The sequence below is a fragment of the Eptatretus burgeri genome, chromosome 18 (genome assembly GCF_056783735.1).
Source record: "Eptatretus burgeri isolate ZD-2024b chromosome 18, Ebu_testis_v1, whole genome shotgun sequence".
Taxonomy (NCBI): domain Eukaryota; kingdom Metazoa; phylum Chordata; class Myxini; order Myxiniformes; family Myxinidae; genus Eptatretus; species Eptatretus burgeri.
The window spans coordinates 8,139,986-8,157,045 of NC_140978.1; the positions used below are offsets into that span (position 1 = coordinate 8,139,986).

At 44.6% G+C, this 17,060-nt stretch overlaps 2 protein-coding genes across 3 annotated transcripts in view; one reads left to right on the top strand and one right to left on the bottom strand.

Annotated features, from left to right (window-relative positions):
• SCFD2 (sec1 family domain containing 2) overlaps positions 1-17,060 on the bottom strand; it is a 178,698-nt gene that overhangs the window by 42,066 nt on the left and 119,572 nt on the right. For both annotated transcript variants that reach the window (XM_085863582.1, XM_085863583.1), the window contains one exon: positions 11,714-11,880. In XM_085863582.1, the coding sequence (XP_085719708.1) occupies positions 11,788-11,880 (93 nt within the window). In that variant the 3' untranslated portion in view covers positions 11,714-11,787. The remainder of the gene's footprint in view (positions 1-11,713; positions 11,881-17,060) is intronic.
• On the top strand, positions 6,457-10,183 carry LOC147008540 (uncharacterized). The gene is made up of 2 exons (XM_085864510.1): positions 6,457-9,771; positions 9,857-10,183. The coding sequence occupies exons 1-2, from the start codon at positions 7,516-7,518 to the stop codon at positions 10,181-10,183; spliced, it is 2,583 nt and encodes an 860-aa protein (XP_085720636.1). The 5' UTR covers positions 6,457-7,515.

The following is a 17,060-nucleotide window of genomic DNA, read 5'->3' on the forward strand; positions in this document are numbered from 1 at the left end:
GGAGGGAAATGTAATCTACGAATCTAATGATATAACTCACTCTGGGAACCGACGTGTCTTCAATCTGCAATGTCTACCCCCAAGCATACAAGAGACACGTCGGTGCCCAGAATGAAGGGAGGAGGTGTACTTTCAAAATCACAACTATGTACAGCCACGCCTCACCACGTTGCTTTCGCATTGTCCAGTTGTGTTCGAAAGCCCCTGAAAATAACTGAAAACCTGCGTAATAGTGCCCCTCGGCCCTCCACCAACCGCCACCCCTTCCCAGAGAAAATTGTTGCTGTCATTCTCGGGTCCAAAACACTTCCAGAGTTGTTGCTTGAATTTGTTTTTAATAATGTAGCACGATTTTAAATGCTAAAAAATACTTGATGCAGTACAGTATAAAATGCCCCTTCCCCCTTTCAGAGGGGGTCTTCCCACCCAATAAAAACTTCACATCATTCCTAGGTTTGAGACACTTACATTGAGAAGACAAAGGAAGTTCCGCAGTCCCTGAAACCGTCTTCTTGAGGTTGTTTTTGAAACGCACACACACATACACACAATAGGCCTTATTCAGATGACGTCACCGGTCACGTGGCTGTGGCAGCTCTGCCAGATTGAGTGGCAAAGAAAGTATACCGCGTCCATAACAACCGATAGTCTCCACTTCAACTACACCGTTATTTCCAAGCAAGCGATTTTTTTCTGCAAATGGGGAAGAGTTGTGCCCCGGGATGTACTCAGCGATATACTAAAGGCTCTGGAGTGCAGTTTTACCGCTTTCCTGCCAAAATCTTTGGATATCGGTTCTGGGAAGAGAAAAATGGTGACCTGGCGAACATGACTGGTTGTGTAGCCTTCATTTTGTCTCCGGTATGCAACTAATTTCTGATACGTTATTTCAGTAGTTGATATTAAATAGCTGGTGGTTACAAAATATTGTCTGATTTGTATTATTAAAATGCATTATATCCCTTGTTTTATTGACAGAATGAGATAGACAGTTGTTAGAAAGGCGATCTCGCCCAACGCGCACAGTTCTGAGTTGTTTCACTACAGAAAGTCACAGCGATATGTATAATACATAAAAAACTAGCACTTAGAAATATCCACAGCAGCATGGCATTACACCGGATGTTTGTCATGGAATAAATATATAATGTATCTGTAAGCAAACTGACGAATGAAGATTTTCCACAAACTTCGCATTTAGACAAGAGCTTCACTTGATATTAACTTGAAAAAACAGTCAGGTTAAAAAAGTGATGCTGGTTGCTGAACAAAACAAGCAACAATGATAATACAATAATAGTGAAATGAAAGAAAGCAGGCTTACCTTTACCCTCACGATAATACAGTTCATGTCAGCTTTTGTCGAGATTATGTCACCAACAAACCCGGCGACATAATACGAGTAAGCGTCCATACTCTTGAAGCCTTTCGGGCTGGCTTGAGTGTAAGGACTCGGCGTTTCAACGAGGTGAACATAGATGTCAGGGAAAACGATTTGAGGCCAAAATTTCCTTTCTGTTGTCCATTTGTCCTTTGAAATAATACAAGGATCTTCACCAAGACCACACAGCTTCAGTTTTTCGCAGTACCTCTTCTTAGAAATATCATCTAATCCATGGAAATAGCCCAGAAGTTCGCGTGACACGTGCGTGGTAGCCATGATTGTTTGCCACTCATTATGGCGGAGCCTTACCTTCCGCTGTGACGTCACTCGCTTAGTGCATAGGGTCAATAATTCAAATCCTCTTGTTCAATAATAGTGTCGTTCGGCTAACGCAGAACCTCTGAGCTGGGGGGGGGGGGCGTGGGGTGGGGGTAGGGTTCTTTGATTCCACCCCCTTCCCTGACAAATGGCTGAAACGATCTTGACACAAAGTTGCGAGCGGACAGCATTCGTGTGCCTATCCACTCTATAATAGCGGAACACAGTCACAAATTAATGTTCTGGAAATGACTGGGCAAATGTTCTAAAACTAGCATTTGCTCACATGGGAAGGGACAAGGTGGGAAGACATTCCTTGAAAATAAATGGTTTTATTTAAAAAAGAATATGTGGAACAAGGAAAGGCGAGACACAATAAATAAAGAGGAAAGATCTGGTGGTCGACAGACACAAACAAGGCAGAAGGGAACACACAAACATGGAAACAAGAGAACTAAACCCTGTTAATGGTGCCAAAATATCGGGCTCAAACAAGAAACAAAGGGACAGGTGTGGACGTGAGCAAGCATGATCTAGTGTTGTCTTGTCTTGTGGTCCAGGATGAGCCGTGTCAGCTGTTTTTTGTACAGAGCTGTTGTGGCATGGTACAAACGCGAGAGGAAGGTGGTGATATGGCCAATGCACCCTCAAACCATCGATATACACTACATGGCCAAAAGTATGTGGACACCTGCTCGTCCAACATCTCATTCCAACATCATGGGCATTAAGAGTTGGTCCCCCCTTTGCTGCTATAATAGCCTCCACTCTTCTGGGAAGGCTTTCCATTGTATGTTGGAATATTGCTGCAGGGATTTACTTCCATTCAGCCAAAAGAGCATGAGTGAGGTCGGGCACTGATGTTGGGCGATTAGGTCTGGCTAGCAGTCGGTGTTCCAATTCATCCCAAAGGTGTTCGATGGGGTTGAGGTCAGGGCTTTGTGCCCTGTGCCTTCAGGGCTCTGACAAAGGCCAGTCAAGTTCTTCCACACCAATCTCAACAAACCATTTCTGTATGGACTTCGCTTTGTGCATGGGAGCATTGTCATGGTTAAACAAGAGAGGGCCTTCCCCAAACTGTTGTCAGAAAGTTGGAAACAGAATCATCTTGAATGTCATTGCATGCTGTCGTTTTAAGATTTCCCTTCACTGGAACTTCGGGGGCGAGCCCGAACCAGGAAAAACAGCCCCAGACAATTATTCCTCCTCCACCAAATTTTACAGTTGGCATGATGCATTCGGCAGGTAGTGTTCTCCTGACATCTGCCAAACCCAGATTAGTCTGTCAGACTGCCAGATGGTGAAGCGTGATTCATCAATCCAGAGAACGCGTTTCCACTGCTCCAGAGTCCAACGGAGGTAAGCTTGACACAACTCCAACCGACGCTTGGCATTGCACATGGTGATCTTAGGCTTTTGTGTGGCTGATCGGCCATGGAAACCCATTTCATGAAGTTCTCAACGAAGAGTGCTTGTGCTGACGTTGCTTCCAGTCAGTTTGGAACTGGGTAGTGAGTGTTGCAACCGACGACGGGCAATTTTTCCGCACTACGTGCTTCAGCACTCGGCAGTCCTGTTCTAAGAGCTTGTGGGGCCTACCACTTTGCGGCTGAGCTATTGTTGCTCCAAGACATTTCCACTTCACAATAACAGCACTTATGGTTGATCGGGGTAGCTCTATCAGGGCAGATATTTGACGAAATGACTTATTGGAAAGGTGGCATCTTATGACGGTGCCACGTTAAAAGTCACTGAGCTCTTCAGTATGGCCCATTCCACTGCCAATGTTTGTCTATGGAGATTGCATGGATGTGTGCTTGATTTTATACTCCTGTCAGCAATGGGTGACGGAAATAGCCGAATCCACCGATTCGAAGGGGTGTCCGCATACTTTTGGCCATGTAGTGAGTCTATATACACTGTGGAACCCCACTATTCACAGGGGATACGTTCCTGAAAATGCAGCAAATGTCGGGGTCTGCGAATTTTGGGGGTTTTTAAAATTTAATTTTTACATAGTTGAGGCTTGTGGAGAAGCAATTATTCAGAGCAAATCAGGACACAACATAACAAAGGGAACAGCAGGAGAAAGGGGAAACACCAACAGCAGGGTGGTGGGAGAAAGTAGATGGAGATGGACAAAGAAAGGATGCAAGTAATGGTGAGGGGTTAAGGGAGAACACACAGGGTGGACAATATGGATACATTAGTGGTGGAGTCATCAGTAGAGATATAAAGGGGATTTTCCAGCGAGTCAGTGAGATCACTAATGAAAACCAGAAAAGGAACAGGGCCCAGAACACTGCCTTGGGGTACTCCAGCCTTGACAGGGAGAGGAGATGAAAGGGTTCCGTTGAGAGCCACATGTTATCTGCGAGAATGGAGGAAGTCAGTAATCCAAGAGTGGAGTTGGCCTTGTATTCCATAGGCAGACAGTTTGGAGAGCAAGGCAGGATGCCAGACTTTATCAAAAGCTTGAGATATGTCCAGATCTCATATCTGATATTGAGAACCTCCATCATTGTTGGAAAGAAGCAGAATATCCAAGGAAGAATGACCAGGTCTGAATCCAAAATAATGATCTGAGATGAGGCTGTTGGAGAAAAGGAATGATTTTATGTCAAAAGCGATGATGGATTCTATGACCTTGCTGATTGGAAATGTGGTAAGATAATTGGCCTGCAGTTAAGGGGACCCGTTTTTGCACCTTTTTTATGTAATGCTGTGATGTTAGCTGATTTCCAATTTCCCAGGTGGATATAGGAGACCAGTCCTGATGTGTAATTAAACAAACAAGCAAACAAACCAATCAATCACGAATATGTGAAGTGCAAATTTAGAAGCAGGTCACACTTTATGACCTACAAATACGCGGGGCCCACGAATCGCAAGGTCCGACTGTGTGTGTGTGCGCGTGTGCGTGCCTCTCTCAAACCAGAAGCTCTCTCTTCGACCAACTTCATGCACATGCACATATGCAGCTTTTGTCATCTCAGGGCCCACCTAAATAAATTGAGGCTCCCTCCCATTGGCCACCCGACCTGACCTGGTCCTCACAAGTCTTCCGCCTGGCCTCTCTTGCACAGGAGGTTTTGCACAATACAACCTTACCCTATTCTGCTCCATAATGGATGGTCACTGCCCCCTCAGTGCACATATCACACGTAACTCCTCTGACAGATCCCCAATACAAGTGTAAATCTAAGCCACTTGAGCACACGGACCAATCTATTCTTAATACAGTCTCGCTTTGGTCCTCCTCTCCCCCTTCCACATAACACAATACGAACCTTTTGAGTAGAGATCCATAGATTGCATAATTAAAATCATTTTGGTGTATAATCGTTTATCAAACTATCAATGTGGCCCAAAGTAGCATATAAATGTGTTTTATACCATAAAATAGGTGTCAACATAATCGATCCGATCCACTTTGCCCGATTTATCCATTGTAAACGTTTAAACAATGAGCCACAATCACATGCAACACTGGAATGTAAACCCAATTCCAGCAGAAATGTCACTTCACAAAATCCAGAAAGCATTGTGCACATCATGTGCTTCTTTAATGTGTTTTGAGTTACCTGAGCGGAAGCATTGATGGCAACATGACGTACTGTACTTTGATCCCCATCTTGCAGCATGAATGTTCGACTGGCTTCCTTGCCCATTTGCACTTGGCTGTTTTTGTACATTGTATTTTATCAATTCACCACCTTGGAATGATCCGATATCCAATTAACCCAAACTCAAATGCCAGGTTTCAATTGGAAATTAATAAATTTTTCGGATATTCTTTGCAACAATTTCATTTTTCGAGCAATACAAAAGTGCACAACTTGCATAATATTCAGAAGTATATAGTCCAGTAGATATGTAGAATATGAGGCCAAGATGTTCACTTCCGGAAGAAAGCATGAAAATTTGTACATAGGGATTTTTGAGTATGCTGAATCCATTTCTAACCAGATCCAAGCTGGCAAACCAAGGGATCACACTCAAAATCAAGAAATCCAAGATGGCCACCCTGCGTATTGCCGATTTTGATATTTCGTCAGAACTTTGGTTCTATTTGACATAAAAACATGATCTTGGTGCCGATTTATAGGTTTTTAGGGTCAAAGAATTCAATGAGATGCCTTAAAATACCATAAATGTGATTGGAACAAAAGCCAAGATGGCTGTCCTCTGTAGGTAATGCAAATATCAATCTCGTTTTTTTTTTCTGTTTGGCATAGAACATGATCTTATGGCTAAATATAGGTTTTTAGGGACAAGAAATTCAATTACGTAGCTTAAATTACATTGTATTCAGAACAAGATCCACGAAAGTCATCAAAACACTGAACACATAGGGTGAACAATTCAATGAATTAATGCTTTATTTTTGTTTACTTCTCAGGAAGACCATACATGTATATCATTTCATTATTATAATGTTTTATTTTGTTTTCAGAACTTGCCATTAATCTGATGGTTTGTTTTATTTTCAGAATTGGTCATTAATCTGATAATTTGTTTCATTTTCAGAACATTAATCTGATTAGGCTACATATTGTATGACTAAAACTGAAATATTTGATGTAGATATCTGAGTTATATAAATATAACAGATTTCACTTTCTTTTCAGGAAAGATGGTGACCATTCCAAGGTGCACGCCTACCTGTAACTAACCTGATGTAGAATAGACTAATATGGCAACCAAGAAAATAAAGCTGGACAGTGCTTCTGATGTTGTTTTGCCCGAAACAGATTGGACACTTTGTGCCCTATGTCAAAAACGTTCATCGGAACCGCTGAGAGACCCATCTCAATCCAAGGTTGCCCATCATTCCCGAGCTTATGATACAATAGCTGAACATATCCAGGAGCTACACTCACTTGGTGCCCTGCCAATGGACATAAATTTGTCACGTTTGGATGACGGCCAAGGTATAGCTGAAACTCTTTCCCAGCACAATGCAAAATGGCACAAAACATGCCACATGAAGTTTAGCAAAGAGAAAGTTGAGCGTGCCCGCAAGAAGATAGCCAAAGTAAGAGAGACTGAGACTTCTCCACTCAAAGGCAGACTACGAGGGGCATTCCCTGGTTCCTCCATTCAAACTGACAAAAGCCTGTCCTGCTTCTTTTGTGACGACAAAGTGGAGGAAGGTTATCATAGAGCTGCTACAGCACAGATAGACACAAATGTTCGAAAAATGGCAACAGAGCTTCGTGATACCCGACTGTCCTCAGGTGATATGACCGCAATAGATGCTGTATACCACAAACAGTGTTTGACTGCCTTATGCAATAGACACCGCACACTTGTCAGGAAAGAGGCTCAGAAGGAAGATCCACATCTAACGCCTGAGTCTATAGCCTTTGCCGAATTGGTATCCTATATTGAAGGGTCTCGACAAGAAGAAGAGCACGCTGAACACATTTTTAAGCTGTCAAGCCTTGTACGACTCTACAGGTCACGACTTCAGCGACTTGGTAGCGATATGCCAGAGCGCACAAACTCAACTCATTTGAAAGAAAAGCTTCTTGCACAAATTCCTGACTTGGAAGCGCATAAAAGCAAGTATGAGGTCGTGCTGACATTCAAGGATGACGTTGGAGAAACATTGTTGGAGGCAAAGAAACGGGACTGTGAGAGTGATGCTGTTGTTCTTATGAGAGCTGCTAATATAATCACGAATGAGATATTTCAGAAGCACTATACGTTCACAGGATCACCGACAGACGAGCAGTATGATGACAACACGGCCTCCTTGATGGCGTTCGTTCAGATGGTACTTGGCGGTACAAACATAAAAAAATCAGATGGAAAACAACCATGTTGTGAAAACATCTGCAATATCCATAGTTGAATTGATTACATTCAACACAATCAAAAGTAGTAGAAGAGAAGCCACTGCTCCAACGACTCGGCACAGCCTGGAACGTGAAACTAGACTCCCTCTGTACATTGGGTTGCTGATCCACAATAAGACCCGAAAGCGTGACTTGTTCGACACCCTTTTTGAGAAAGGGTTGTCTGTATCTTATGACCGAGTACAACAGATAGCAACTCATGTAGCAAACAGTGCATTGGCCTCTTTTGAAGATGTTGGAGTTGTGTACCCCAGAGTCCTGAGAAAGGATCTTTTCACAACAGGCAATCTGGACAACATCGACCACAATCCTTCATCCACTTCAGTGCAAACTGCATTCCATGGAACCGCCATCTCTCTCACACAGCATGTTACTAATGAATGTGCAGGCACAGAGCTTCAGAACACCCCTATCATTGACAAGAACATGCCAAGAACAAGGAAGATGAAGCCAATTATGGAGTCATACATGACTGTCCCACCGGCTGCTTTCCCAGATGATAGCCCTACTCCACACAAGACAGAGGGACAAGCTGTTCCAGAAAAGTCTCCAGTTGATTCAGATGACATGCAGTTAGCTTGGGCAAGCTCAGTTGAAAATCTTTTGAAGAAACCTGAACTGAATGCAGATGATGATATTTCTTGGTCGGCACATTTCGCAGCATCACAAGATTCCTGCTCCAGACCACCAGCAATATCTGGACTCATGCCATTATTTCGAGAAAATGCTCATTCTCCAGCGATGGTAAAGCATGGTATGGATGTAATCACTCAAGCTACAGAACTTGTACATCTTGGACAAGTCCCAATATTGACCATTGATCAACCACTGTTTGTAATTGCCAAGAAGATACAGTGGACCTGGCCAGAAACCTACGGGGAAGACAAGTTCGTGGTGATGATGGGCGGTTTACATATCGAGATGGCCTTGCTCAAAGTTCTAGGAGACTGGCCAGATGGCAGTGGATGGGTGAGTGTGATGACGACTGCAAACGTTACAACTGATGGTACAGGTGATGCTCTCAAGAAGGGATCGTTCACAGCCCGTTCTCAGTGGGCTCATCAAGTAACAGCTGCTGCACTTGTTTGCTTGCGTAACCAAGCATACAATTCCTACAAAATGGAAGGTGAGGCAGAAGCAAATCCAGCGATGTCATTCAATGACTGGTGCACACTCATGGAGACTCAGCATCCCCAGTTTCGATACTGGAGCAAAACCTTCAACCTTGAAGTTCTCTTCCTTCAGTTCATGCAATCACAGTGCGAAGGAAACTTTCAGCTATACATTAGCACCCTGGGGAGAATAGTGCCTTGGATGTTTGCCATGGATCACTTCCACTATGCCAAGTGGTTACCAGTTCATGTGCGAGATTTAATGCAGCTACAACATGAATGCCCAGGTGTTTACAAAGAATTCAGAGAAGGCCATTTTGTAACCCAAAAGACCACCCATTGCTTCTCCACGATGGCACATGACCATGTGCATGAGCAGCTTAATGCTGTGCTGAAAGCAGATGGTGGGATAATTGGCATCACTGAAAATGAATCAGCCCTCAAGCGATGGTTGATTGCTGGTCCTGAGATGGCCAGGATCATACATGATGTTGAAGTGAGCCTATCTCATAAGGAAACCCATGACAACCGACATCATGAACAAACATTGACCACACAAAAGAGATTTGCCTCAAACGTACAAAGCGTGATAGATGTTGTGAATGAGCTTGGTAATCCCTTCACAGAAACGAGCACTGATCTCCTCACACTGGACACAAAGGTCATCATGGCTGATGAAGTCATCAAAAACATCTCGGAAGCAGAGGAAATAGGAAAGAATCAATACAAAACATTCGTTGATTCGTGGCTTGTGAAGATGGAGAAGCCACTCTATGAAACTGTTCCAAAGAACAATCTTCAATTGTTCAAGTCTGGAGAGCGGAAAGTGCCCTCAATGAAGAAGTCAAAATTGTCAAACATGAAGAGTGACCTGCAACTATTTTCTAGAATGTACATCTCTTGCCAAGCACGAAATGGTGATATGGACATCTTCTTCCAGCATGAGAACCACTCTTGGCCACCGTCTCTGGCTGAAAATAACATGATGCGACTCGGAGAAAAAGCTGAATTGCTGAAGTGTTTGGAACCACTAGCCCAACGTCCACAGAACACACCTGATGTGGATGTGAAGATCTTTGACGGGGCTGCTCTCGTCCACATATTGGATCCGAAGACTGCCACAACAAACGTGAAAACATTCAAAGACTATGCAGAGTGTCTTTGTTCCATATCTCAAGAGGCAACTTGTACATGTTGCACGAGTAGATGTTGTGTGGGATGCCTATAAGGCCGACAGTCTCAAAGCACACACCAGAGAGGGCCGAGGTACTGGAGAAGCTCTTCGAGTTTCTGAGAAAACACGACTTCCACACAACTGGAAAAGCTGCTTGCGTGTTGACAGCAACAAGACTGAGCTCTTCAGATTTCTAGCCACTGTTATCGAATCTGAATCAACAGTGCCAGGGAAGATGCTGGTCACAACGAAAGGTCAGAATGTTGCCTCCTCTGCAACACTTGATGTTTCTGGGCTTCAACCATGTTCACACGAAGAAGCAGACTACTGAATGATGCTTCACTGCTTCCATGCCTACACCAATGGCATGAAGAGGATCATGGTGCACGCTACTGACACGGACGTCTTAGTTCTAGCCATTGTGACTGCAATCAGCATGGAAGATTGTGAACTTTGGTTAGCTTTTGGCCATGGTGCACACTTTCGGTATATTGGAGCTTGGCCAATATTGGACCAGTGAGCTTGGCAATGATTACTGCAGAGACCTCCCATTTATGCACGCCATATCAGGATGTGACACGGTGTCTTCATTGAGCTCCGTCGGTAAGAAGACCGCTTGGGAAGTATGGAAATCACTTCCAGACATCACTGAAGTATTTCTACTGCTGTCTGCTACTCCCGATGAAGTTACAGAAGCTGACCTGAAGGAACTCGAAAGATATGTGGTTCTGCTGTACTCTCGCATGTCACAACTCACTGATGTGAATGAAGCCAGGAAGCATCTCTTCTCCTACTGTAATCAGAAGCTGGAGAACATCCCACAGTCACGTGCAGCACTTCTACAACATCTAAAGCGTGCTGCTTACCAAGCAGGATACGTCTGGGGTCAGGCATTGGAGGCCAATCCAACACTTCCAAGTCCTTCTGAGTGGGGTGGCAACTCGACAGTGAGCGATCTGGGTGCCCTTATGGAGTACCCTGCCAGAAGCATCAAAGGGCTGCAGAGAACTTATTAAGTGTGCATGTAAAAAACGGTGCACAGGAAGATGCCAGTGTGCTAAAGCAAGCCTCCCATGCACACAGCTGTGTTTTTGTGGTGGACAATGTGCAGACGTGGACAGTGTCCTAGATTAAGTTCCTTTTTTGACATTTGTAATACAATTCAAACTCATTTCATCTAGTTTGGTATTATATCAGTAAAACCGTTTATTCCCTGCACATTCCCAATAATGGAAAAAAATGACAAGTGTACATCTCTATTCTTTGTGAATTATGAGTGTGAACAATATTGCTCTCAATGGTTCATCGAAATTTGTTAAAAGTGTAACTGGATCTTCCTACTGATACATTTTATAGTAATAAAAAATACTTTATTGAATTTCTTGTCCCTAAAAACCTATATTTAGCCATAAGATCATGTTCTATGCCAAACAGAAAAAAAAAAAACGATATTGATATTTGCATTACCTACAGAGGACAGCCATCTTGGATTTTGTTCCAATCACATTTATGGTATTTTAAGGCATCTCATTGAATTCTTTGACCCTAAAAACCTATAAATCGGCACCAAGATCATGTTTTTATGTCAAATAGAACCAAAGTTCTGACGAAATATCAAAATCGGCAATACGCAGGGCGGCCATCTTGGATTTCTTGATTGTGAGTGTGATCCCTTGGTTTGCCAGAGTGGATCCGGTTAGAAATGGATTCAGCATACTCAAAAACCCCTATGTACAAATTTTCATGCTTTCTTCCAGAAGTGAACATCTTTTTGACATATCTACTGGACTAATACTCTCCTCCAATTGGATACACGTCATCGTTTTGGAGGGATGTGAAATGTACTGCAGGATGAACATACCCAAATATAATTATGTACAGGTACAAGTGAGTGATGCCTTGATTGATAATTTGATTGACGATGTCTTGTCCAAATTAGAAATCAAAGATGGGGTCCAATCTGTCATCGGAGAAGATCAGCGGAGGTACATCCGAGGGCCGTAGTAGTCGTGTTGACAGCAAGATAACCTGCACACCAAGAAAGTAAAGTGGTGGGAAAGTTAAAATCTCAATGTCGAATAAAACATTTTCAGATGTGTCCTTCAATCACTGGAAGGAAAACAAAAGTCACGTAAAATCAAAATCTTAAGTCAGCTGAAATGCTCTCATACTTGGTCGAGTCATGGTAGAGAGATCTGCATCATTGTTTACTGCGTCCATCTACACTCCAGGAAGCCCCACCTTCTTGTACTTGTTGGGACTCTTTCAGTTCAATGAGATACCAGATTTGTTGGATCAATGTACTGGTGAGTTGAGATAAGAGAATATGTCCCCCCTCCAAGCTTCAGACTGAGATGGACAAGATTGTCGGCATCCTAAGTGAGAATGGATACCCTGGGCATATCATCAAGAGGTTCATGCATAAATTCCTCACTGCTCCAGATGAACGGAAGATGGGACCTGAAACATGCCCAGTCTACATCAATACTCCATGGAAAGGGAAAATGTCGCAAAGATATGAGGATCAAATCAAAAGATGCGTCTCAAACACGTATCTGGCTGTCTGTCCAAGAGTGATTTTTAACCTCTCAACATCTGATTCCTGCAGTCAAGAAGGATGTTTTTTTTTTGTATACCTTGTCGAGGCTCGGATGAGAGCGAACACACAACGCACATCAAGGGGGGGCATGAGACAAGACGGGAGGGAGTGGGAAGGACAAAACAGTGGGGAACAGAGACATTAGGAGATCTGTGGAAGGGAGAGGGATGGGACAGGGAACATGGGGAATACAAGATGGACATTACAGGGACTTTCAAGAAGGAAAGCAGGGAATTTGAAGGAGGTGGGCTTGGGTGGATTATCGGGCGTAGAAAAGATCGAGGATTTGGATGGGGGATGATAAGAGGTGGTGGTGAACAGCTGTTTTGAAGGCCTGGAGGGAAGAATGGGATTGAAGACAGTGTGGGAGTTTATTCCAAAGGCGGGAAAAAAGAGGAATGAAAGAGTGAAGGTGAGCAGTGATTCGTGATTTTGGTAGTTTTACCAGAAGGGTGTTGTTGGCGGACCTTGAGCGCCCTGCGGAAATGTGGTGGGGACAAATCGCAGAGAGAGCAGGGGGGGGCGAGACTGGAGAGGAGAAGGTAGAAGACAGAAAGACCACCGACCAACCTGCGGTGATTGAGTGAGAGGCCCAAAGACTCAGCCTCATTGCGGGAGATGCCAATGATCCGAAATGCCTTGGTTTCTACAGCGTGAAGCCGAGAAAGGTGGGAGGCCGGAGCACCAGCCCAGAGGGGAGAGCAGTACTCCATCAGGCTGTGGACAAAAGCTTTGTAAGTGGTCAGGAGCTCAGGTGGGCCAAGGAAGGACTTTGCACGACGGAGGATTCCCAGTCTGCGACTGGCTTTGGAGGCGAGGTTTGAAATGTGGCTTTCCCAGGAAAGGTCATGGCAGATAGTGAGACCCAGAAGCATGAAAGAAAGGACTTCTACAGGATTGGTGAGAAAGTGGATGGGGGGGTTTTCTAAACGGTCCTTTCGAAGAGACATCGTGAGAGTGTGAGATTTGTCCGGATTGAAAGACATGTTCCACGTGTTGGACCAGTTTGTGATTTTACCCAGATCTGCAGTGAGCGAAGAAGCTGCTGCTTGCCGGTCTGGGGGATGACAGATGGTACGGCAGAGGGTGGAGTCATCAGCAAAGAGATACAGAGGATTTTCCAGAGAGTCGGAGAGATCATAGATGAAAACCAGAAAAAGAACAGGGACCAAAACACTACCTTGAGGAACTCCAGCCTGGACAGGAAGGGGGGATGAAAGAACTCCATTTAGGGCCACACGGTGACTGCGACAGGAGAAGAAGTCTGCGAGCCACGAGTAGAGATGGCCATGGATACCATAGGAAGAGAGTTTGGTGAGCAGGGCAGGGTGCCAGATTGTGTCAAAAGCACGTGATATGTCCAGGGATACGGCTCGGATTTCCTGTCTGGCATTGAGGGCTTCCATCCATTGTTGGGAGAGCAGAAGCAGCATATCCAGGGCCGAGTGACCTGGTCTGAAACCAAATTGATGATCAGAAATCAAGCCATTGGAGAAGAGGAAGGATTTGATGTCTGAAGCGATGATGGATTCCATAACCTTGCTGATGATTGGGAGAAGGCTGATTGGTCTGGAGTTGCAGGGATCTGTTTTTGCACCTTTTTTGTGCAGGGCAGTGATGTTTTCTGATTTCCAAGCAGATGCCAGATGATCTTGAGCAAATGAGAGGTTGAACAGAGAGAGGGTGAGCAAGAGCAGAGGACACGTTTTTAGGACATGTGGGCTGATACCATCTGGACCGGTTGCAGAATCTAAGTCGAGGTTTGACAGCAAGCTCTCCACCTTGTCAGGAGAAAAGGACACAGAGTCCAGGGACAGTTGGGTGCGACTGGTAAGGTGGGTAGAGAAAGTGATGGGTTTTGGACACAAGATTTAGCTGCAAACACCGAGTTTAGGCATTCAGCTTTTTCACGTGCGGTATCAGCAGTGCTGCCATTTGAGGTAAGGGAGGGGATGGAGGGGGAACATACACCAGAAACAGATTTGATTAAACGCCACCAGGATTTTGAGGAGGGAGAGAGGTTTGAGAGTTCAGACTTGAGATGAGAAAGATGTTGTTTTCTGGCTCTCCTGAGGGTAGATACACACTTGTTCCGAGCTTTACGGAAGGAACTGAGATTGCCCTCAGTTGGGTTTGCATTCCATGAGACAAAGGCAAGTTGTTTCAGGACAACTGCCTCACCACAAGCTTCAGTAAACCAAGGGCGGGAGTAAGAGTAGGACAACTGAAGACGAGAGGGGATAAATCTGTGCATGAGGGAGAGCAAGTTTCTTTGAAAGAATTCCCAGGATGAGTTGATGTTGGAGAAAGTAGCGATAGGAGACCAGTCTATAAGTTTGAGGGCTGCTTGGAGACCCTGCCAGTCAGCTTGAGTGAAATGTCAGACTCGACGGTGGTGAGGTGGTTCTCTGATAACAGCCAGAGAGATGTCCACTTTGACAAGGATGTGGTCAGAAGAACCGATTGGAGCGGAGGAAGAGCAGCAGATATTGTCAGGGAAATTTGTCAAAATCAGATCCAGAAGAGATGGAGTACCATTGGTTGAGATCCGGGTGGGGAAGTTGACCGATTGAGTCAGTCCCAATGAGTCACAGAAAGCTTTTGCTGAGGTGCCATAACAGGTGAGAAAGGTACCCACACCTAGCCAACTGGCATGATGACAATTGAAGTCGCCACATATGAGGAAGGGAGAGTTTGGATGAGAAGATAGAAGTTGGTCCATGTTTTCAGATAGTGAGGTGTAGATGGAGTCATCACTGTTAGGTGGATGGTACAGTACACATATAAACATGAGGTGGGAGTGGAGAGGAAGCCATAGCCAGAGGTATTCCTGGGGGTGTGGGGGAGTGAGGGCAGTGCATGGAGAGTGAGGAATATAGTCTTTGATGAAGAGAGCAACTCCTCCACCAAGGCGAGGCTCAGGTCTGTCAAACCGGAGTAGGGAGTAACCAGGGAGAGATACTTGGGAGTCAGACACGTCTTGGGGGAGGAAAGTTTCTGTTAGGCAGATGTCTGGTTTGTCAGTGGCAACCTAAATGGAAAGATCTGAAAGGTTTGAGCGAAGGCCCCGGATATTGGAGGTCCATACTTTTAATGAAGAGGTAGGGGAGGAGGCTTTGGGTGCAGGGGGTGGGGGGGAGGGGTAGAGTAGGACAAGGGACGAGAGGGGGAGGTAAGGAGTGTTGTTGAAAGAGTGTGGAGGATTGCAGAATAGCTTGGGGAGGGGGCCGAATGAGGAGGAGAAAAGGCTTTGTGGTGCTGGGGGAGAGGGGGGACAAGAGAGGGGGAAGAAGGCAGTTGAGGATTTGAGGAGGTGGAGTGAAGAGATGGAGGTGAGAGGGCAGTGAAAGGAGGCAGCTTTGTGGATGGGAGGGGGGCAACTTTGGGAAGGATGAGTGAGGGGGATGAATCGTGGGAGAAGATGAGGGGGGAGTTTTTGAGAGAGGTGAGAAGGAGGCTTGGAGTGAGAAGAGTGGGATGGTTGCTTTGATAGTGAGGGGTGAGAGGAGTGAGTTGGCACTGAAGTTGGAAAAAAAGAATGGTTGATGGAAAGCGAACATTCATAGCAAACTGGGGTTTTAAAAAGTTTTAGGTCAGTTATGCAATTGAACACATTTCTTGAGGGATGCAATAAAGGCGAATTCAGAGAATGGAGAGAAGAAACGCTGTAACAGTTGGATTTTTTAGGCAAGGTATGAAGGAAAGGTCGAATTCAGAGCAGTCTGTTTAAATAGCAGAAGAGTAGTGCATTCTGATAGAGTAAAGAGTACCACACATGTGGAAGATGAAGTGAAGGAAGATGAAGTGAAGGAAGATGAAGCATTATAAGAGATAGTTTTTGTTATTATTATTAATGTTTGAGAGAGTTTTCAACAGATTAGGTCATGGAAGTGTTGTAGAAAAAAAAGAGGAAGAAGAGGAGATGAAGAAGAAGAAGAAGAAGAAGAAGAATCGGAGATGAAGAAGAAGAAGAATCGGAGAAAGGTAGCGTTTTTTTTTTTAAGATAAGAAAGAGTGATTTGTTGGGTGGGAGAGATAGGGGACGTTAAGGAAGTGGGAAAGATAGGAATTGAAGATAATGGGGAGAAAAAACAAATAAACAACAATTGTACACTGAGGGTAACAAAGGGTCAGCCTCAAGCCTCAAGGATAGGCCTCAAGCACCCAGTAAGACAAGTTCGACGAAATCTCACAAAATAGCATGATTTTTGAAACAAAACCGAACTAGAACGGGTACTCATAGAGCGCATACCTTCACCGCCACTACTTTTTTTGTTCTTGGTATGAGTGTGGGGAACTGGTTTCATATGAATGGTCTTATGACACAAACCACATATCTATAATGTCATGACCCCCCCCCCGACTTTCGGGGGCTATGGACTAAACAACAATCAACTCACGTCGTTTTGGCGAGTCTTCACTCGCAAGCTCGGTGAATACAACGTTTCAACAAGAGAAGGTAATCTCGTTTGATGCTGGTTTCATGCAAATCGAATAAGAATTGACTGAGTTATGCCGAAAACCGCATATTTTTCAAGGGCGTGACCCCCCCCGCCCAACATTTTACCCCAAGCGGTGACATGTGTTATGACGTCATTGTGTCACAAGA